The 23,738-nt window shown below is 40.2% G+C and overlaps 1 protein-coding gene across 8 annotated transcripts in view; it reads left to right on the top strand.

Annotated features, from left to right (window-relative positions):
• Positions 1-2,437: 2,437 nt before the first annotated feature.
• MAP3K7 (mitogen-activated protein kinase kinase kinase 7) overlaps positions 2,438-23,738 on the top strand; it is a 48,142-nt gene continuing 26,841 nt past the window's right edge. For all 8 annotated transcript variants that reach the window (XM_074151175.1, XM_074151174.1, XM_074151172.1 and 5 more), the window contains exons 1-7: positions 2,438-2,533; positions 13,749-13,859; positions 15,496-15,561; positions 16,464-16,509; positions 17,182-17,320; positions 18,424-18,548; positions 22,136-22,264. In XM_074151175.1, coding sequence (XP_074007276.1) covers positions 2,444-2,533; positions 13,749-13,859; positions 15,496-15,561; positions 16,464-16,509; positions 17,182-17,320; positions 18,424-18,548; positions 22,136-22,264 — 706 coding nt within the window. In that variant the 5' untranslated portion in view covers positions 2,438-2,443. The remainder of the gene's footprint in view (positions 2,534-13,748; positions 13,860-15,495; positions 15,562-16,463; positions 16,510-17,181; positions 17,321-18,423; positions 18,549-22,135; positions 22,265-23,738) is intronic.

Here is a 23,738-nt window from a genome sequence, read left to right as displayed (position 1 = left end):
TGGAGAGCACCAGGGTCAATATGAAAATCCAAACCTATATAGAACCTCTAAGAAACTAGGGGCTCTGAATAACACCATTGCTGGATGAAGCAGATACTAGTGAGATTTTATGGTACCTGGATGTGGAGGAATGGCTGAGTGAAAAAGGGCACGACTTGATTACAATGAGCAACCCAGTCTTTGATAGGGATGAAAGGCCAGAGGAGGCTGTGAACTCTCCTTGAGAAACAGAAGTATGAAGAAGTAGCTACATGATAAGCAAGAGATAAGTGGTATTGCCTCCGGGAGATAGAGAAACATCTGCTGCGCGTGGACAAGAGGTCTGCACTAATTGTGGGAGCGCTCTAGGCGCATGAACAGAGACTGTAAGCCAATCGTATAGCTGTCGCTAGCGCGTGCTCTGCTTGTCTGTCTTTATACACTCTGTGAGAACTTGAATAAAGGGAGAACGACCATACTCATATTGAGACCCATCGTTACTCCAGGTCCGTCTCCCACTCCGACACCTGGAATCTTCCCATGTCTAACAGAAGCCTCTTTAGATCTTTCTAGACCAAATCATATCAGAAAATCAAAAAGCAACAGGAACTGGATGGATCCAGGACACGAGTTTGCTCCCCATGCACACACAGATCGTTTTATGCGATGTAATCACACCGACCCAACCTGTTCTGGAGACTAGTTTCATCTTGCTTGCAACACTGTCAGCAGACACCATGACTCCTTCTCTGGGATTTCTGGATTGCCAGGCATCTGGAAATCCTGGACAAATTACTACAGCTGACAGAAAAAGGCAAGAGGGGAGCAAACAACCCAAAATGACAGTCTGTCCTTGATCTTCTCTTCCTTAGCTAATTGCTTAAGTGGCTTTTCTCGGGCTAGCTCTGTAAACCGGCTCCGTCTCCCGTTTACAAGACTTCACTGCGAGGTACAGACATTCATGAGTGTTTTAGCAGAGGAAGATCTAAGAAAGCTTGCTAGATCTACTAAAATTACATACTATTAATAGCATTGTACAATAACATAACTTTTTATATATAGCCCCGAGGCTAAACATATCGAAATGAAACACAGCTGTTTGGGTGAAACACAGCAGCTCTATCCACTCGTCCCAGCACTGATTTTGCACCGTGGGTCACCCTGAAGCCCCAGCCTGGGGCAATTTACTACCAACACCCCGATGCAATGCCCCAGCCAAAAGTCAAAGCCAGCACTAGCTGTCGGAAAAGTGGGCTGAAATTCCCATTAGCTGGGGACTGGGGAGGGAGTAGTTAAGGTATAGGTTCATTCCCGAGTTCGTATTGCTCGGTGTTTACATCATTTGCCTAATTATCCTCCACTCCCCAGCTACCTTCCTACACAGGCTTCCCCCTCCCACCGAGAGCACAGGCCCTGCAGAGAAAACGCGTCCCAAGACGCATGTCCCCCATAGGTACCTCTGCCCCTGGGGAAATATGTATATATATATATATATATATATATTAGAAAAATGGGAAAAGGGTGTATCAACCATTCGAGGGACGCTGTCCCGCATGACACGGAGTCAAAGCGCGGCGGGGGCGGCCGCCTGGGCCCCGCCGGGCCCCTCTGCCCCCGCCGGCCTCCCGCAGAGCCGGGGCGCCCTGAGGCGGCGGGGAGCGGGCCGGGCCCCAGGTGGCCCCGCAGCCCGGGAGGAGGCTCACCTGCCCCTCCAGCCCCGGCTGAAGGCCACGGCAACATCTCCCCGCCTCAGGGGCAGCCGGCGGAAGCGGCAGGAAGAGGAAGCGGGTCCGGGGTGGCGGCTGCTCCCCCTGGCGGAGGCGGGCGGCGGGGCGGGACGGGGCGCGGCGGGGGCGGGGTGGCCGCCGCCAGGCCGTGGCCCCGCCGCCGCCTGAGTAGCAGCCGCTGCCGGGCGCGTTTCCCCTTCCCGCCCCCTCCCTCGGCGGTCCCTCCCCCGCTTCCCCGGCCGGGGCAGCAGGAAGCGGCTCTGATGTCAGCGGCGGCGGCCGCGGCGCGGCTCTGAGCGGCTCCCCCACCCCCGCCGCGGCCCCCTCGCCCCGCTGCTGCTGCTGCCGCCGCCGCCGGGGCTGGCGGAGCTTCGGCCCCGGGGACACCCTCTTCTCTCCGCCGGGGACGTGCGGCCCAGGCGGCTGCCGGGCCCCGCAGAGGCCGCGGCCTAGGGCAGCCGGCGCGGGGGTGCGGGAGGGCGCGGGATGCGGAGCGGCGTCGCCGCCGCCGCCGCCGGTGGGGCCTCTGCCCGCCGCCACTGAGGCCCGCGGCCGCCGCGGATGCGGCCTCGCCCCGCGCGGCGGCCCAGGCGGCGCCTCGGCCAGGCCCGCCCCGACCTGCGCGGAGGGCAGGAGCCGCCGCCGCCGCCCCCCGCGTAGCCCCGGCCCAGGCCCTCGGCCGCCCGGCGCCCAGCCCTCCGCCCCCGGCCTCTCCTTCCCCAGGTGAAAGAGGAGGGATGTCCGCTGCCGCCTCCGCTGAAATGATTGAAACCCCCCCGGTCCTCAACTTCGAAGAAATCGACTACAAAGAGATCGAGGTGGAAGAGGTGAGCGAGGGCCCCGCCGCCGGGCCGCCTCCCCACACGCTTTCCCCCTCAGGCTCCCCGGGCGCGGCCTGCGGGCGGGCCGGAGGGGCCAGCCAGGCCCCCTTCGCGGCGCCGGCCCCGGGGTTGCCCTCCCCGGCGCCGTCCCCCCGCTGGCGGGAGGGGCCGCGGAGGCTTCCTGGCTGCGGGGGACTGGCGGGACCACCCACTCACCCCGCGAGTGTACCTGCCCCCCGAGTGTACCTGCCCCGGGGGTTCCCTTCTCCTCTGGATGCTGCAGCGGTTGGCAGCAGAGAACAAAGGCGGTATGGCTGGGAGCCGAGGTGCCAACTTACTTCTACCGGCCCGGGTGCTGTGCGGTGGGGCTTTATTGAAGCGGGATAGATCTGTTCTTCAGGACTTCAAAGTTTCACCGTCCATTTTGCCACCCGGTTTTGTAGGGGCGGCAAACACAGTTGTCAAACGCTGTCGCAAGAGGGAACTGTTAATTCTGATGTTTCTTTCGGCTCCCTGTTTTTGTATGCCCCTGCTTTCTCTTTCTGCCACCTGACTGAACCCGTCTGTGTACAATCAGCGTATCGGTGTTAATTATCTGCTAAATTTACAGCTCTGTTAACTGTAAGGGCATACAGATCTTTTTGTATTATTTTTTCTTAACATAGGCTAGTGATGTTGCACTCACGGATCATTGTCACTTATGGTCACATTTATTTGTGACCTGTGTGTGTTACCCAGGAAATGACATTCAGTTACTGTATAACATAGTTGGAGGCAAATATTTCTTCTCCTTCTGTAGAAAGTTTCATAGTAAGATTATTGCCTTAAATTCTTCGAGGCTGGAATGGGACAGACAAAGTACAGAATTTTGTATGTACCTCTCATCTGTCTGGGTTTCCTGTGAAAGTAGGATGGGTGTTTACATGCTCTACTAAAAGGCTCAGTAGTATGTATATACCACAGTGTTCACTTTCAGAATCACACAAAAATATTGCTGCTGTTGGATTTTTTTTTAATTCCTCCCCTGCTAGCATCTCTACAGGAATATATTTGATTCATGCAGATCCATACTGAATTTGATGAGGCCAGCTTGTAGAGTCTGGACCTAACAGACACCCAAGACTCCTGAAACAATCTTTGTGCCTTTATTTGTAGGTTAATTTCTTTCTCTTTCAGTAATGATTACTCTCTTATTCTTAAATAGTTTATGTGGAAGTGAATTTTGTTGTCTGTAGTAGCTTTCAGAGATACAAAAACTAGTGTCTCACATTTTTAAAGTGGTTTGCTAGATACCGGTTTGTTCATAATTATTATGCTGGGCTTGTGTGGTCTGGGACAGTTCACAGGACATAAAATCTGCAATATTTTCGTAGAACACCTGGGCACTTTCTGCTCTGTTCATCTACTGTTGTGGTAACTTTAGCTTTCACCGTAGCAGACACTGGATATTCTCAGAAGATAATGTCTTCCAAAAGATTGCCTTTTCCCCTTTCTATGAATATGGCAATCATGAAGATTTTTGACTAAGTCTAATCATTCCTCTTCCCTTTATGCATTTAACTGTTCTGAAGTGAGAAAAGTTTATGGTGTTTGGGAGCTGACAGTATTTTTGCATTGGATAATATGCTGACATTTTTGCAACACTTACTAATGGACAGGGATAGTAGAACCACATGCTTCGGGAGGAATGGCTTTACTCGCCCAGAGAAGAAAATAATGATGATAGGAATTTATCCATCATAAAAAGGTATCCTGTGATGCCTCATAGAAGTGAGTAGCGTTATCTAATATGTTACGCATAGCACTTCGAATGAATAAAATGCTATACAAACCTTTAATCCTTACAACACCCTTGGGAAAGCCGTTACCAAGGATTATATTGCTATTTTACATGTAGGAAGTGCAGAGCTGCATAATGTTTAATTGGTGTAACTAGAATTTATCATTCTAAGGTTTAGTGTTCAGAGCTTGTCTGTGTCCTACATACCTCCCTAGCACCCGCTGAGACAGGACTATATGCATGAAAATGTATGTGAAGATGATGCGTAAGCAGTAATTCGTGCTTTATTTAGTGTGATTGTTGCATTATCCTCAAAGTGCTATCTCTGTTGGAGATGACAAAACTCATGTGATATAAACAAGGGAGCTCTGATAAAGTGTTCTCTTCACGAGGAAGTCTGATGACAGCTAGTGTGGCATTTTGAGTTACGCTCAGTGTACCTGTCCTACCAGAAATTCTTTTAGGCAATGGGGATACCATAGTGCTGAACACAGTCTAAACATCGTTGCCCAGAGAAAGAAATAAGAGCTACTTTACAGTAGAACAGGTGAATTAGAGACCATACTTAGGCCTTGCTTTTCTCAACTGTGGGTGTTGATCTCTTACTCATGATGCAGTTTCAGTGCAAATAGCCAACTTTACAGCCGTAACAAAATGTACATAATTACTGAGGATATTCTGTGCTCTCACTTCAGGCTGGGAAGTTTTCAGGGATTTTTAAATGGCTGTAAGGGCTCAAAATGATCAGATTTTAATATGCTTGGCGAACTCAAGATGTTTCAAAATGGAGTGTCAACATATCTACACTGGAAACTCAAATGAGTGCTTGTATAATCATAGCTTTGCTGTTGTATTATCAAGGCTTGTCTTGTCAGCAGATAGCAGTCCCACTCTGCCACTGGTTTATTAATAGATATTGAAGTTCTGGAATACTTGCAAGCCATGAGTACTTGCTAATAAATGTGAGATCTATAAGTGCACTTTCATTTAGATTTGGCTGAACTCTACTGGGTAATATAAAGAATATACCATATTTTGTTTTAGCTGCCATGCACATGACTATAATTTACTGTAGTGTTACCGCCCACCAGTCAAACATGTCTCCAAGCTGCCTTTTCATTATTTGAAGTGCCTAGATTGAAGTAAAAATATAGAGATAACTATTATAAATGAGTTGGAGTCAAAATTGATGTGACCCAGTTGGAGCATCTTCAAAACTAGAAGGGAAAACCAATGTAAAACTTGGGTTTAACAGGGATGTTCCTACTTTACCATGCAAAGTTTTGACTGTGAGAACGTCCCCTCTTAAGTTTTCGGGTATTAGATAGACAAATCATTAGAAAGTGAATAAATAAAACTACAGAATTTATTTGAAAACTTAATATCATGTTAACAATAAAAAGCTGAACAGCCCTATTTTAAAATCGCATATTTAAATCTAGACTACATGCTGCTGTCTCCTCTTCGCAGAGGAGCTTTCCCATCTAAGTGATGAACAAACTTTGGTTTTGATTTGTTCTGGCAACCTGCTCCCTGCCAGTCTTTCCTGAAAATCCCACAGCCCTTCCTCCGTCACGTAACTTGATGACAGTCCCATACATGACCAAAACACGGACCTCTTTATCACACAGTGTGTGTTTGCCTTGGGTCACGCAGCCAGAAGATACTTGTCTGGTCATGCATGCTGTGGCCCTGTCCACTCACTCCCTGATGTAGCCAGGCTGAAAACCATTGCCATATTTGTGTAGTTGCAAGTTACTTTTGAACATTCTGAAAGCGTAAATTGTTTGAAAAACTGTTGCTTAACGCTGTGCTGATATACTGTAGTATATGCTGAAGTTTATTTTCAACAGTCTATTTGGCCAACAGTAGTAAATTGAGGGAATTTAGGGTAATGTTTTCTTTAAGGTGAACAGGTAAGCTTTCTAAATATTTATTTTTAGAAAACCTACTTAAGGGGCCAGCAACTAAGGAGCTACAATTTATGGCATGTTCACATACCTTAGACATTTTTGAAACAGTTGAATAATTTCATTAACTGCCTGAGAAGTGTGCTGAGAACTGCATGTGTTCCTTGCCTTTATGGAGCAGAGCAGTTCAGAGGCAAGAGAATGAGGAATACAGCGTGACAACTAGTTTTTGCTCCCCTTTATAGTAGTTAACTTTTTAAAAGTTAATGAGATGCAGTAGCCAATTGTGTTCGTTACACTACAAGGTAAAGCAGATTTGTGTAAACTGCTGCTGAACATGGAATTGTTACTAACTCCGTACATAAAACATCATTGGTTTTATGGCCTGGGGGATTGTGTCCAGTTGTGGAATACCTGTTCTAAAAATCTGCAAAATTGGAAGGTGTTTGGCGAAGAACTACAGGTGTGACTTAAGATCTGAAAAATATTCTTGGATATCTGATGTGAGTACAAAAGGCTTGGTTCTCAAGAGCTGAGGGTGGTAGTTAGGAGTCCATTTGAAGTCAGATGTGTCTACAGTTTCTCAGCCTTTTTCAGAAAGTAATATTTCAAGGTGCAAAGTTGGGCATCCAGAAGCAAAGGCAAAAAATAAGTACATGGTGAAAACATAAGCCAGACTTTTTGTGATTTTACTTTCAATACATTTCTGATTTAATTCAAATAACTATTTTAATTTTGTTCAGTTATACCAGTGGAAGATTCTCTTCATTCGTCTACATAAGGAAATAGCTGAAGTGTCAGCTAGAGTAGGAGTTTATAGCGGAAGTTACGTAACACCAATTTCATGTGGATGAAACTTAGTGTGCAGTAAGTGTTAGAAACTGGCTAATAAGCCAGTTAAACTGTTAATGTAAGACTTTACACTTCTTTACACTTACTGCATATTTACTCAATGAATCAATTTGTGTTCTGTAAAATAAACCTGTATTTTACTCTCATAAAGAATGTGTGGGAAAGAAACCTCACAGGTTCTTCTATTCCAGTGGTGAAAGCAAGATTCCTATTTATGAGATGATAATAAAGTGCCATATAGAATCATAGAATTGTCTAGGTTGGAAGGGACCTTTAAGATCATCTAGTCCAACCATCAAATATCTAATGCAGCAGCTAAGGTCACAGCTTAGTGACGACATAATTGCTATCAGAAATTGGGGTGTGGAAGTGGGGAGCAAGGCCATTCCCTAAGAAGAGAAGACTTCACATGTCCCTTATTTATCCCACCCAGTGGATTCTAGCAGTATTTTACTGACTGCAGACTGATCATTTGTTTTTCAGACAGTAATGTTAGACTGTGCCAGCCCAGCAAGCCCAACTCATCTTGGAGTCCTTCACCCCGAGTGCCTCATTAGCCAGCATTTTGAGTCTAAAACTAGAATCCCCTGTCTGGGCTGCTGTAGCAGGACAAATGATTCATACTAAAACATCAGACGAGTGTTTTGTTAATGTTTTTAAATTACTGGTAGTTAAAATGAGTTCAGTTCTTGAGACAGAGCTGTAAAAGGCTGTCAGCTTGTAAAAAACTGGAATGAAGGTATAACCTGATAAACTGTTATCTTTGCTTGAGGTGCACGCGTTTCTTAGAAGGACTGAGCTATCGAAATACAGAGAGGGTTGGTTGTATGCTTAGAGCAAAGGAAGAATTTCTGGAAACACCCGTAATTTTAGGAACATACATGATGGTACTGTGATTCTCCATAAAAACATGCTGAAGAAGTTGCAAAGTGAATGGTTTCTTAAAACAGAACTAAATGCAGACAGCCAAGTCACTAAATAATAGCTGTACAGTGTTTTGCAGCTCTAACAGATGATGCCCTAAATAAGTACCAACAGTATTAGTTTGTGTCAAGCTGCAGTTATGTGTATTTATTAAGAATATAAGATGATCTTTAATAACCGATTTTTTTCATTAAAAAAATCTTTTTTCTTCCAGTGTTTTGCATAACTTTAAAGTTGAAACTTGGAAACGAAATCTAAACTAAATTACTTAGTTTACTTAAAATTAGTGGGATTGCTTACGGGGTTTTGGGGGGAGGAGGTTGGGGTTTGGGTTTTTTTTTCATTGCTGTAGGAATCCCAGAAAGAGAAAGCAACATTTAGAATTGGGTTGAGCGCTAATACAAATAAACTTAACCAGTCAAAGAACGTATCTGTAAGAACTGGCAGATCTCAGCTCCTTCTTAAAAGTGCTGCCAGGGTATTGGCCACAGTCACTTGTGGCATGGGGCCGATTTGCTTTAACCTGCTTAATAAAGCATAGCACACACAGAGGAACCAAAGCTGGTGCTTGAGACTGATTAAATTAATGATACAAAATGTAGGCATGTATTTTTTAGGGGCTGTAAACTGTTTTTCATGGCTTCTTTTGGCACTTAATTTATTATTTTTTTTTATCTCTGTGCTTTCCATGTGTTGTATAGCCAGACGTGTGAAAAACTGAAAACATTAGTATGCTTTATTGGTAGTGCTGGAACTCGGGTAGACAGAAAGAATAGAAGTGAACAAATTGGAAAATGTGTTTCTGCTTTTAAAAAGCATTGTAGAACTTCCTTCCCCCCCCTCCATCTTGCATTGTGTCTGAAGCTTAAGATATCCAAAAAAGTTCAGTTTGTGTGAACCTTTCACTCGCAAATGTACCGATAACCAAAGGGACGTAAATATTAAAGATGATTCAGAGACTGCTGTCTGTTCGGAAGCACGAGTTTTGTTGGGGTTGTGTTGTGGGGTTTTTAATTGCTTGTCTTGCTTCCCAAAATCGTAAACAAACGTGTCATGTAGACACTGCAAATTACGAAGACAGTTCTCCAAGGAGTACTACACCTGCTAACCTGGGAGCTATTGTATTTTATTGCTGTCCTACATATCCAGCAAGGTTTTTTTTAGAAGGAAAGCACTAGGTATCCAGCATGCAGGGTGAACTGATGTGGAAACTTCATGGATAGGGATGAATACTTAGTATCTTTATATTTTGGAGCTAATAGAAAACCTGTTGAAAGTTGAAATTAATTTTTCCAAAGTTTGGACATTTGATAGGGGAATAGGGTGCCCCTGAATATAGAGATGCGTTTTTATTGTTTTACTGTGAGAGGAATAAAATTATGGGTCACATCCCTTAGGACAAAATACATCCTTAAGGGCTTAACATATCTGCAGTCTCTATTTCCTGCATGATTTCTAGTCTACATACATACCAGTCAGTATAGTCCACATACTTACAAGTCAGTATCATGTATCTTTGTTTATGTACAGCATTAGATACTATTTGTACACAGAGGCAGAGGTAATGTTTGTTCCAGGGCTGTTGTATGGTTCGTAGTCTTTAAATAAGACTCTAAATAAATTCTCTGGAAAACATGCAAACGGCACTGTCTTTAGCCATGGCACTTTGTCGCGCAGTAAAATGTAACTTTTTACTGGTTTGAATTTTATAGGGAGAGGAATAAATTTGTGTATACTTTTCAATCTTTAAAGCTCTTTAAACGTTTCTGCCGGTTTAAAATGTGCCTGTGTCTCTGTAATAACCGAGTGATACTTGACAAACTTAATTCTATTCTGTGAAAAAGTAGAAGCCCTGGTGTTCTATTTCTAACTGTCATCTGCCCTACATTTTCCTTTTTTCTCCTAGAAGATATTTAGACAGCCAAAATCTTTTACCAAAAGAATGTGTTTATTTTTAGATCATTTTCCAAACGTACACAGTGCTACAACTGCTGTTTATTGATTTGTTGTGTCAATAGTTCCATTACCTGTGCTTCATATAATTCAGAATATGCACTACTGCCCAAACATATGGTGTGGCACCAACAGCAGGGGACAAGAAGGAATGAGCGTGAAGGAACTAAAGTTCAGGCAGCGCCTCCCTCCTGTGCTATTAAGTTACTCAGTTCCAGCCCACGGTGTTGAAGGAAACTACGTAGTGTTTAAACCGTTCTGACAAATTTTAAGACTTACCCCTTTAAAGAATAAGTTCAGTGAAAACTTAAAGGAAGGAAAGGAAATGTAAGTAGAATCCACCACAAGCTCCATTCTGTCAATTATAAAGGATGTTTTTACGATGAGTAAGATACTTTTTTTCCGGATTAAGTAGGAAGGACATACTGGGCTCTCACATATGGTAAACTTCAAGTTTGAATCAGATCCATCATTGCTTGTGACGGTTGCTCCTCTCGTGTGCTGTCCAAGAGGCTGAGCTGCTGTAACGGAGGATCAGCTCTTCTCTGTTTTCCCTGTATCCTAGGTAAATACTCAGTGCATTCGTGTCCTCTTCTCAAGTTCAACACTCTGCCTAAGCAGGCACCAAGCACTGATAAATTGTTACGAGACCTTGACTGCATAGTCATTTATCAGACTCTTTCCACCAGCCATAAAATTTATATATCTGATGGTCTCTCACAGCTTTCTATTATGTAATTAAGATTTAGATTGCCTGGGAAACTCTTCCTCTTGGTTCCTGACACTGATTTATTTATTTATTTATTTATTTATTTATTCAGTCATCAGGAAGACTTTTTATAAAGTGCATCTGATTCTTGGAATTTCTTCCACTTTTCAACTAGAGCCCAAGTATTGTGACATTCATGGCACAATGTAAAACATCACATTTGTATTAGTTTCTTCATTGAATAGAAATGTTACTTAAAAATACGGCAAAATTGAAAAATAATGGTTTCTCTAGTATGTGAACTGTAAATACATGTACCAATTCTCTTATTTTCTCACTTATAAATAGTAATGGATTTATTTTCAGGGGAACAGTATGTAATTATATTGGCTTATCGACTGCATTTGACCATGTGGAATCAAATGCAAGAGATACGTGAGCTTGCTTTTTTTTTGTTATACATGTAATTTTATTTTTAAATACATGTGAAAAATAAATATATTTCATATATAAAAATATGTGTAGTATATATTACATAGTCATAATGTTAAAACTATATCCATAATACATATAATGTATTTGTACATATGGACATATACAAGTCTTTTCAGCAAGGAAAGATAGGACTAGCCAAAAATGTAAGCCTGATCCTTCACAGACTGTTGTAAATCATTCAGGCTAATTAAAAAAAAAAAGTCTAATTGCTTCATTAAATTTTATCAGATGTATCTGGGACCAGTCTTTTAACTGATGAATATGCAATGTTTTCAAATAGCAGGTTTTTTTCATTGTCACTGGATTAAATGTAACAGAGCTGTAGTCAGTAACTGTGAAAGAGTGTGAGAAAAGCCCCATTGAGAGAAGGAGCCTTCTAAAAGGAGTCTCCCTCAGCCTTGCACCATAAGGCCAATTGTATCCAGCTGGGAGAAATCATATGCACACTTCCTTTCTCCTAAGTGTAGGGAAGATTTCTTCCCGGTTACCTGACCAGTTTGGGTTCCTCCATGTCATAAGGGAGCAGGAGACCTTGAATTGCTGCTGCCAGTGCAGTTTGTCCTGCCCTAGTTGCTGTGTGGTATCCTTCCCTCGTTAACTGTCTGTCATTAGCACTTCTTAGGTGTGAGCAGGCTGCTGCCTGAGTTCCACGTGCTCAGTAAATCAGGACTTTTGTGACATGCAGACTTATGGCACACACGAACACACAGACTGATGAGATTTTTCTTAAATTGTAGGTCTGGTAACGCACTGTGCGGTGTGGGTAGAGCGGTTGTAAGGGACAACTCTCTTGTGCCGGTAGAAGAAGGTAGGGGGCCTGCCAACCCCAAGAAATTGGGCAATTTTATTCAAAACTCCTCTTTCTGAAGGAGAAGGGGAAATACCAAGGGAGACTATTTGGGACTTTTAAGTCTTCTGGTGACTCACTGTTTCCAGTTTGTTTATATGTACTGTTTTTGTAGGCTGCTTGACTATCGTTTATATGGCTTGGTGTTTCCAATCTCAGTTGTGGACTGCAAGAAAATAGTTGGTGCATGTTACAGGAAAAGAAGAGTCAAGGCCCTATACTGTAGCTGGGGGATGAGGGTACAATCAACAGGTCCCTTTTTACACTGGAGAGAATAGGGCATGTTCTGTGGATCTACTGTGGATATCTTGTGGTGGACCCAGCCTATGAACCACCGCTGCGGAGAGTGAGAAGCCAGAACATCCTGGAAGGCTAAGTGCATGCTGTTATGTAAAAGAGAAAAATCATTCTTTTTGTATATTAAGAAAACCAAAAGAGGAAAATGCCATTGATCACCATTCCATGGCAGCCATCTTTCATATCCATATGTAACCTTGCAAAAATATTGAGTATACTTCCCCTTTTCTCATCTTTCTTAATGCAAAATCTTGATTATTTTTTTTAATTTCTATTTTCCCCTTTTCAAATTAGGCTCTTGATTGCAGACTTTCTCATGTTCAGTGGGAAAGTTTAGCAGGTCCTGAGCTATGCAGCTGCAGCCTTATCTACCTCATTCTCAGGGGAAATCAGCTTCACTATTTATTTATTTATTAGGAAAGCACATAGCGAGAACCTAATCCAGGCATGGTTTACAGATGTGATAGTTTGCTTTGACATGGAGCCTTGACAAGTGCTTGTACCTTCCTGGCTACCGAATTGCCTTCTCTGGATCAGCACTCTTAATTTATGTTCTGGTTTATTACTATATTGGGGGCCATCTCATAAAGAAAAGGAGGTAAAATTATTAAATGTTATTTCCTCAAAGGATGAGCACTTGGGCAGCAGGCGGTTTGTATTGCTTCAGCATTGGGAATGTGTGGTTATTCACTGATCTCCTACAAATCACACTTGTCTTTTAAGAAACCATCCCATTTAGGAGTGAATTAATTAGTGAACCTATAAGAATCAGTGTACTGTTTTTCTATAATGTGGATGTAATAGTGTGTTTGAACATTCTGTGAGTCTTTTAATTATGTTGCATTTCTATATTTTGATTTTGAATATTCCTCCCTCCTCTCCCACCAGTCTTTTTCCCTTTTTTATTGGATAAAGTCACAAATAACTATTGACTTTCTAGTGAAGAGCTTTGTAATTTTGGGAAGTGTGGTTTTCCATCCAAAATAGTATTCATTTTGTGTGCATTACCCATTTAAGGAAGATAATGAAATTATATTCTGCCATAATAAACTGCTCTGATAATCACATTTGTAAATGCGTCCCCTCCACTCTATCCCTTTTCCCCTTGCTTTCCCTTCTCTTCTTGTTCTCCTCCCAAAAAAGTGTTTATTTCACTAGAAGCATCCACTTTGTTCCTCAGGATACACACAGTATTACTTGAAATACTGCTACTGCATGCTAATAATAAAATGTCTTGTATGTGTGTTTTCCAATTCTTCTGTAAATGATCTCTGGAGGAAGCTTAGCTAAGCACCAGTTATGCTTTGATGGCATAATGTTAAATTGCTGCTGCAAAGCTGAATTCTGTATCTTCAGTTTTCTAAGTTAAATTTACTTTCTGCTCGTGAAGTCCTGCACAGCAAATGAAACTATTTCAAGTAGTATCTCAAGTGTTTCGTATTATCTTGTTGTAGGTTGTCGGAAGAGGAGCCTTTGGTGTCGTCTGCAAGGCAAAATGGCGAGCTAAAGATGTAGCCATTAAACAAATTGAAAGCGAATCTGAAAGAAAAGCCTTCATTGTAGAGGTACAGTAAGTTTGCTGGAAAAGGTGGGATTTGGTAGAGCTTGTCTTCTTCAATTCATGGGTGTATTTAGTGCAATAAAAGCTATGTCTGTATTACAAGGTAGATGCGGCCTGTGGTACCCAGTAGAGGCCTGAACCCCTTGTCACGCAGAAGAGGACAGCTGTCGGAGCACATTGCAGGTCCTTTAGCTCACATCCCGTAAAAACTGGAAGGCAAAGGGGGAGAGAGGAGGTTACACAGGTCAGGGAAACACTAGTTCCTGGATCCTGTCCCAGTGTGGAGTCAGGGTGAAGCTGAAATACCCACCAAAATCCTGGAGCCGATTAACACTTCCAGGGGCTACAGCATAGTTTCTTAATACAAGCAGGTTCATACTTGAACTTGTTTCTTAGGTTTTTTTCAGCAGTTCTAATAGTTTCCTTATTTTCTCTTACACATGAGTTTATTAATACATGTAACTCATTTAAGAGCAATCACTCTTTCTGTTCCATCCCTACATCTTCAGAAACATCTTGAGTAGTTCAGATGTACTGATAAACTTCTAAACAAAATACATAACATTTTCTAGAATCAAAAGTTAGCCATGTAATTTTAATGAGATACATCATGACATGCTGCTTAGTGTTCAGTTGGTAAGAATCTAGGGTGTTCAAGATACACAAAATATGTGAAAAATAAATCTCTTTATTTGAGAATTAAAAATGTAACACATTGAAGTGTTAAAGGAAGCACATTTGTAATAGGCCTCTTTGTGTAAATATTTATATGTTGTTCATTACCAAGGAAGGTTTTCAGTGTTACTAATCTGAGCCTAATTTAATACTGAGTAGAACTGATCAGTCTCTCACCATTTTTGTGTTCTGAAGAGATCTGAGAAGCTGAGCCCAGAAATACTTCAGTAATTACTGGGATTCAGGAAGCCCTACACAGTGCAAGCATCAGTTGTGATACTCTGTTGTGGTTTTTTAGAACTTCTGAAGTGTACAGAAAAAAAATAGCATTAGCTCCCTAGACAATGAACAGCTTAAGCTGCCCCAGAAGTCTGTGTAAAGAGGAAAAAAATTCCTTTCTCCTTGCCATCAACTACCTACTGGTAAAGAAAAATTCAGTGCAAAATAGTCTGATCATCAGTTAGTACAAGCGGCGGTTCTTGGAATTATGTCACATTCATTTTAAACTGAATGGCTTATTTTATAGTGTTGTGGGGTTTGGGTTTTTTTAAGAACAGTAATTTTCTATATTGTGAATAAATACAACATGATTCAGATTGTTTATGAAGTCAGAAAATTAGGATTCCAAAGTTGGAGGCTCCAGGAAGAACACTCAACCTATAGAGGTCATAGTTGCACAGTATTTATGACTTGAGTGATTTTACTAAACCATGAAAAAAGTACTTTCTTTAAATTCAGTTTCTTTAAAATTTCTTTTAAGTACAGTTCCAGTTAGGCACGAACCTAATTACATAAATTAAAATGCAGACAGGGATATCGGTCTGGTAATTCCTAAAATCACCATCTAGGGTTATGCAGATATATAAAACTGTAATTGCTGTTGTGGTGTATGAACTATAGATGTGAAAATAAAGCATTAGCCCTTTTTTCCCATTGTTTGAAATGAAGTGTGATTTGTATTGCAGCTTCGGCAACTGTCACGAGTAAACCATCCCAATATTGTCAAGTTGTATGGAGCCTGTCTAAACCCAGTAAGTTACAGCTTTGTCAGTATGTCAAAAGGTGATGCAAGCATCAGTGCACAAAGTGTGTATTTGACATTCAAAAGTGTATATTTTATATGTATTTTATATATTTTAGCCATAATAAACATAAATAAACAAATATGTAGGTTGGTTGATATTTTCAGGTTTTTGTTTTTATTTCCCCTGCTATGAGAAATAAATTCTTGCAAGAAAACCCCAACTGCTGTTTCTAAACACCAATTATAATTCAGTTTGTCAGAAGAGCATCTGGTGTATTACATACGTAGTGTCATTCATATCTACAGTCCTATTAATTGCAAATCAGCAATACGAGAAAGAAAATACATTAGCATTACATGATTCATAGCTTGTAAATCATTTCCTATTTTCATATATGCAATTTTCAGGATTTTCTTTCTTTCTGCCACAGCTGCAAACAGTCCCACAAATTCTTACAGCAGAAAACCAAGAACTGTGACAGGACAGATGTATCCTTAGCTAATTCTAGTTTGGGTTATTTAATTGGTTAAAATAATGCTGCATCCCTTTTTCCTTAGTATTAGTGAAATTCTTTTGGCATGGTATTTAAAATTTTTTGTAAACCACTGAAAAAAAAATGAAAGGCAAATTACTTGAAGTTTGAAGACAGCATTTGCTTTTGAAGATGAGGAGAGGGAGGTCATTCTCTCCTAACTTACAGTGGGAACTAAGTATAAAACTGATTTCTGTTTCATATACATAAATATGTATCATTCAAACTGACTCTTTACCTCATAGATAAATTTTCCATTAGCTTGGATATGGAGACTTTGCAGTCCTTCTCAAAGAGCTTTCCGTTAAGTTTACAAAAGCTGTTTTCTGCCCCTACGTTTAAAACATCCCTATTTTTTGTCCCCTCCTCCCCAAAGGTGTGTCTTGTTATGGAGTATGCTGAAGGAGGTTCTCTGTACAATGGTGAGTATCATTTCAACATAGTGTCTTCCTGGAGCTGAAGTGCTATTGTTAGGGCAAACATGATCTGAAATACAAATTTGTTTCAAACATACGTCTCTATCCTTGGAGTTACTTAGAAGTCACCTGGACACAGTCCTGGACAACTGGCTGTAGGTGGCCTGCTTGACCCTGCTTGGTGGACCTCCAGAGGTCCCTTCCAACCTCAGCCATTCTGTTGTTCTTTGAAATTCTTCAAAGAATTTTAATGATAAAGGAATGGGCTTTTAAAAACCACTTTTTCAGTTCACTGGTTTGTTTCTTCATATCAGCTTGTTATATTTTATACAAGTCATTTAAGGTTTTCTAGTGGAATATCTGAAAAGATTCTTCCTTAACTTAAAAATTCCTTGAGCATTTGTTTAACATAGACTTTACCAGGGGTAGCTGAGAACAAGCAACGCCCTTCATACTGAATTTTAACATCAAAAATTATGAAAAACATATTAAAGATGGAAAATATTTTGACATTTCCATTATTTTAATAGTCTGCTGAAGGATATTTTCGGCTGCAGTGATGAGGCCTTGATAATTACTGGGATTTCATAGAGCTTTCTGACTGGTATGTTGTTAACTCCATTGTATCTGTTGTAATATGCAATAAAGTTCTTTTTAGTTTGTGCCTTTGTTTTGCAGTGCTGCACGGTGCTGAACCTCTGCCTCATTATACTGCTGCACATGCCATGAGCTGGTGTTTACAGTGTTCCCAAGGAGTGGCGTATCTCCACAGTATGAAACCAAAGGCTCTAATCCACAGAGACCTGAAACCACCCAAGTAGGTTTACAGCTCATGTGTTTTCTTACAATTGGAATTTAAGATCATTTATAATAATGGCATTGCATTTGAAAGAAATACCTTTAATTGATTTGAAACTTCAGTCACAGAATGATGGTACATGGTAATTACAGGAAATTACCCGTACTCAGCTACTTTCTGTTAAACTGGAAGAACATCCTGCTCCTGCCCTGCATCATGACAGAGGGTTTTGATAGGGATAGGGCTTCTAATCAGAAGCATTTTAAATAGCCCAATTTTACAATGGCTCATGGTGTTCAATAAGAGAATGTTAGGTGGGGGGGTTGTTTGGTTGCTTGGTTTTAACATCATTAATCTGATATATTAGAGCTCATTCCCCACATGGCCGTCCTCCTCTATCCCCTCCTTCTGCCTATTCCACTACCCCTGCTGGAGTCACCCATCACTTTCCACTGAAACAAAAATGAGTAGTTTTCTGCTAAGTCGGTTTGTTGATCTGACTCATTTTGCAACCTCAGATCTGGCTCCACGGATTAGGTGGAAGCAGAAATTTGGGGATCAGCAGGATCACCTCCTTTTAGTGGTTGCCTGCAGCTATTACCAGATAACATTATTATGTGAAGCCACATTTTAAATCTTCAGTTCTTTCTTGTATCACCAGTTTTGATTTAAAGAGCTGTTAAAATATAACTTCAAGTGCTTTCATTTAAATAAATAGCTACTTTGACTGACATTAATGGGAGTCTTGATCATTCGTCTTCTGGTAAAATTGTTACAGCGCTTGTTGTTTTTCAGCCTCTGGCATCTGAAAGGCTAATTTTGTCAATATATGTTTAGTGGTTTATGATGGCTAAGTGAATTTATGTAAAATCTAGTGTGTAGAAATATTAATAAATTACAATATATATTTGATGATTTTAAAATATTTCATATGTTCTGAATAGGCACAAGTGACCTTACTTATTTCTCAAATTATAAAGCTAAAGCACTGAGAAGCAAAGCCTTAGATATTCAGCTGTATTAGAATGATAGTTGTTGGGGTGTAAAAATCAGTGGTTTATTACCAGACTATTTCATCCTACAATTCTAATTTCTTTTGTTTTTTTTTTTTACTTTGACAGTTTGCTCTTGGTGGCTGGGGGGACAGTTCTAAAAATCTGTGATTTTGGTACAGCTTGTGATATTCAAACACACATGACCAACAATAAGGGAAGTGCTGCTTGGATGGCACCTGAAGTTTTTGAAGGTAACAATAATTTACAGTGTCAATATTATGTGTTCTCTCTAGGGATGCCACTGTGAATAAATTTGGTATAGGAAAAAGAGTATCGTGTAATCTTACTTTGTTTCAGTCAGGAGGTAACACCTGAAAGAATCTTGGCAGAAGTCAAACATTTCTTTAAAAAACTGTATGATTCCAAATTATCAAATAATTGTGCAGAGTTTCAAAGAGCAGCACTGAATTAACTCTATCATGTTAGTATTAGTTAATGACATGAAGACGCAGAACCTTTATTTATGTCATTGCTGAGATTTACATAAGAAGTACCTTTACACAGCTGCTGTTTTTTATTTTATAAGCAAGTAAAACATAGCCAGAGGGCTGTTTCCCCAGGACTGTGCTGTTTCCAAGATTCTGAAGTAATTTCAAACTCTTCTGACATTTAAATACACTGTCATTACTTTCACTCCCTATTCTGATCAGCTTTTATCTTTAGAATTTCTCTGTTAGTGTCTCTAAATTGAACATAATTGCCTTCATTTTCAACCCCCCACTTTCTTGTAACTCCATCTTCTTCTGCTTTTTGTGTAAACTAGAGATTTGATGTACTTCCTCTTTCCTACCTACTGAGAAATTTGTCATTAACAGTTAATTTCGTTAAGTAGGAAAACAAGCTATTTCTTGGAGTGTAGCTGGGGAAGTCTGATTACACTTGATGATTAGGTAGGTAATATTGCTGCCTGATTATCAGAAATAATCCAGTCAATATTAGATTGCAAATTGAACACCTTTTAGCCAGTCAGCACCCTAAATTATCATCGCGATTAGCAGGGTGGTCTGGGGAACTCATCTTCCTGCTTTAGGAAGCAAGCATCCTAGTTTTCATATATTTGACAGCAGTGGTTTCCCAGGTTCTGGATCCAAGTGGCCTCTTTTACTGTCCTTATTCCAGAGAGAAGCAGCAAATTATGTATGTCCATATAGGTTTTTAGGAGGTGTTTCCTCCCAAACACCACCTTTGGAGCTTTTGTTTTGAAGATACCTTTTCTCACGCATATTGCTCAGAGGACCCACCCAAGGGTGATCTGTTTCATTCTACTGCCTAAAAATTTTCCATTCTGTCATTTTATATTGAGGCACCTACTCTATTTCTTTAACTGTAGCTAGGAATTCGTCTTGTCTTAACATTTGCTTAATACTAAATTGTATAAATAAGAGATTATTTTTTATTTTAGAATTAATCAGTAGGACAATCTGTGTTAAAGCTAGATTTTTTTTGAGTGAAAAATCTTAATCGAAACCAGATTTTGAAGTGTATTATAGTAGGGATTTACAGTGCGTGTCCTGATTCCTCTGGTGTATGAATTCAACAAGGCAGAACAAAAATCTTGTATTGCAAATGTATTGTTGGACAGCAGCAAAAACCTTCAGTTTACATTGGGTTTATGTACTTTTATCTGAAAGCTTTTACTTATAGTGACACAAGTCTTTGTACAGGTATCAAGGAAAGAAAGGAATCTTGTATCTTCTATGATGCAGCCTATCAAGTTACTCTTGAAACAGTCATTAAACTACTAAAATTATCATGTCAAATGTCAAACTTGTTAAAAATTTGTTTGCTTATGCTACTGCATCAGAATTCAACGATAGAGTAAATGCTAATATTATTTTAGTACTGTTCTAATACTAACACTTTTAGATTAGGAGAATAAAGGCACAAGAAGTATCTGTTGTAAATGGCAGAGTGCCCATTGAAGTCATTGTTCTAAATTAAGATTTTCCCCCTGTATTAAATATTAGGGTTCCTAAAGCCTTGTACAGATCAAACAATCTGACTGAAAACAGTATTATTTAGATCAGGATAAAGTGAAAGAGATCAAGTGCTCTAATCTCAGAACTTCCTTTTGAAGAAACTATTTTAAAATTGCTTTGGGATAATTGGAAGGATCGAGGATTAATTGTGTCCATCTGTTATCCTGCCTTGGTCTGTTACACAGTGAAACTACAGAATACTCTCTCACTTCTTTTGGACTTTGTTGTCAGAATTAGTCTAAGGCTTCTCAGCCACAAAACAGAATTTCCTTGCTCAAACAGGAAAATAACACTACTTCCCTGTCCCAGGCTGTGTTTCACAGAAGTGCTGTGGCTGGTTAGACAAGAGGGACTGTTTTGCTTCCCTTTGCAAACATTTGCCTTTGTTAACAGATACCTTTTTTCCCAGCACCTTTGAAAAAAAGCTGACTGGTAAAGCTGATTTGGTTATTCCCTGTCAGTAACTTTTGAACTAATTCAGCTACATATTCAGCTACTCTGTTACAGGTGTAAAGAATCATAAAACCATTTTGGTTGGAAAAGACCTTTAAGATCGAGTCCGACCGGTAACCCAGCACTGCCAAGTCCACCACTAAACCGTGTCCCTAAGAGCCACATTCACATCTTTTAAATACCCCCAGGGATGGTGACTCAACCACTTCAAGTTTTGGAGATGCCAAGTTCAAGAATTTTGTAAAATCAGTAGCTCGGAGAAGTCCAAATTAGTGCCTTCACTTAGGACTTGTGGTTTGTGCTGCTGCCTGTCTCTCTCTCTGCCGTGCAAAGTGACTGGTCTGAACTGGCCCAAGAACACGCTGCTGCTGTTACGCGGTTTGTCAGAGGCGTGGGGGCAGAGGAGGACAGCTTGTAGGTAGAGTGGAGCCTATTGCAACTGGTTGCTATATGAAACTAGGCTTCTTTAATTCCACTATTTATGATTTTTTTTGTCTCAATTTTGCTTTCTGATTATGTATTAACAGAAAAATCTCTTGGCCGCTCGGTGCCAATTTTGATCCTTGTTTTAAAGCAGATGAGCAAATCTCTATGATTTATATTCACGCATTTCTTGTCATGTCGTTAGCCATTCACACTTCTTTTTAGTACTTGTATGAGTTGTGGTTCCAGAGCATACATTCTTTCTTTGCAGTCTCTGAACATTTTCATTCATTATTCTGTATCACCTATGTGTCTTCTCCACCTTTAAAAGGCATCTTAGAAATATTGAATTTATGGTCCAAGAACTTTAATTAAGTAATGACATGACAAAAAGAATAAGAATAATAAACAGGGAGGAAATAAGATGGTGAGGAATTGAGGAGTCTCCTGATCCGTTCATACGGTAACTTGCTAGTTCTGCTAAAGACCTGTAATTAATAAAGAGCAATGGATATGACAGATGTTGTCAGCTGGCATATTGTGACTAACGTGGAAGAAGTGAGTTGAAGAAGAATATTTAGAGGAAGCAAGCATAGTCAGTTAAATCCTGAACGCAAGAGATCTTTGAAACTTAATAAATAGAGTTTTATATTATATAAGGAAATTGACGCGTTTTATCATTTCAGGATGACTCCAAGTGAAAAGGATTGATTTCCAGAGACGGGCATCCTTAACGATCCTACTGTCAAATGATTTCAGACTTAAGTTAGCATGAGTCAGACAGCTTTAGAAAACTGTTTTTTCTCAGCAAAACAAACGTGAAGTGAAAGGAAGCATATAGAGCTATTTATCAGCTCAAACTGTACTTCTTTTTAATGTGTTATATAGAAAAGAGACAAATTACATTGATGGCTTTCTTCCAGGTAGCAATTACAGTGAAAAATGTGACGTTTTCAGTTGGGGTATTATTCTCTGGGAGGTAATCACCCGTAGGAAACCTTTTGATGAGATCGGTGGTCCGGCTTTCCGCATAATGTGGGCAGTTCACAATGGTGAGTTGAAATTACTTTATTGCATTTGAAGTTCTGTATTTGACCTTTATTTTTGCTAAACATTCTTAACTGTGCAGCTTTAAATTACTAGCTTTTCCATTTTATACTTTTATTAAATATGCATTTAATAGTTAAGACACTGCCACTTTTGGGTCAGTGTGGGGTTTGTGTTATTTGGCTGCTCCAGTGCTTGCATTTTGTAACTAGTGTATGGACAAACAAGGGAAAAGAGCCATGTTCTTTTTGTTATGACATCCATTTAAAAAGTGATCTGCATCATGTGATACAGAAAACCCCACAACCCCTCTGTCTGGAGGAATGATGATTTTATTAGCCAAGCTGTATTTATTTATTTATTTTTATTAATTGGGCAACTACAGTAAATGTGTGAGTTTAAGTAACTTGATCTGTCTTTAGAATTGCTAGAAACTGTCAAACTCCTGCAGGAGCATTAGGCTTTAAGAATGTCACTTCGGTTTTCATCTGTTTGGTTTTAGGGTTTGTTTATTCTGTTGTTGGAATTGTTTTACCTTTATAACTAGGTCCCTGCAGTCATGGAGCAGGATTCTGCTGTGCTAGGTACTATGCAGAACAGATTCTCAGGAGCTTAGAATATAAACAGGAGACAATGGCTGTATTCAAATGGACAGAAGAAAGCAGTGGTACAACATTGGCCAGAATAATAGACTGTAGTATCTTCATGCCAGAGATGTAACATTTTTAAGAGTGTGTTTTTAGGTACCATGGCAAAGCAGAGTTTTAAGAAGAGTAAAGTAATGCTAGTGAAGTAGTTCAGTGAATGTCTGGAAAGAGTTTCTGCCATTTGTGAAAGACATCATCAAAGAAAGCATGAACTTGTTGGAAGACAATGAAGAAGAGAAAGGGGCAGACAGTGAGCCTTATAGTCATAATAATGCACAAAGATGCATTTTCGCAAATGGCATTTTTGAATGAAGAAAGAAATTCTCCATTTTTTTCAAGGACACGAGTCATTGAGATTAGAAGTGATGAGTGCCTTGCATAAAGCATTAAGTGTAAAAGTAAGCATAAATGTAATAGTCATAAATCAGAAAGCCTTGGTAAGGTGTGGGAGTATCCTTTAGGGGAAGAGAAATTCCCTCTCTGTCCCTACTTTTGCTTTAAAAACTTCTCTCTTTTCCTTTTTTTTTTCCCCCTCCTCTTCTTTTCCTTCTTAGGAGGAAGTGTTAGTGCACTTCATCTCACTTGAAACCACCATGGCACTCTTACTTCACGTATTACCTGTTATGGTTAATCCTTTATTTAAATACTTGCTGCTTTCTATGCAAAATGTCACTACATCTCATGTATTAAACACAAATGGATGTCCATTAATTGTACTCGTTGAAATAGTAAAAAGGGTACAAACTTGAACCAAAAACCAGCTAAATAGTTATATAGCATTTGAAGTAAAATACATGATTAAAACTGTGTATAGGCCATGAAAAAAGTCACC

The sequence above is a fragment of the Numenius arquata genome, chromosome 7 (assembly GCF_964106895.1).
Source record: "Numenius arquata chromosome 7, bNumArq3.hap1.1, whole genome shotgun sequence".
In the NCBI taxonomy this organism is placed as follows: Eukaryota; Metazoa; Chordata; class Aves; order Charadriiformes; family Scolopacidae; genus Numenius; species Numenius arquata.
This window is presented reverse-complemented; position numbering and strand designations above follow the sequence as displayed.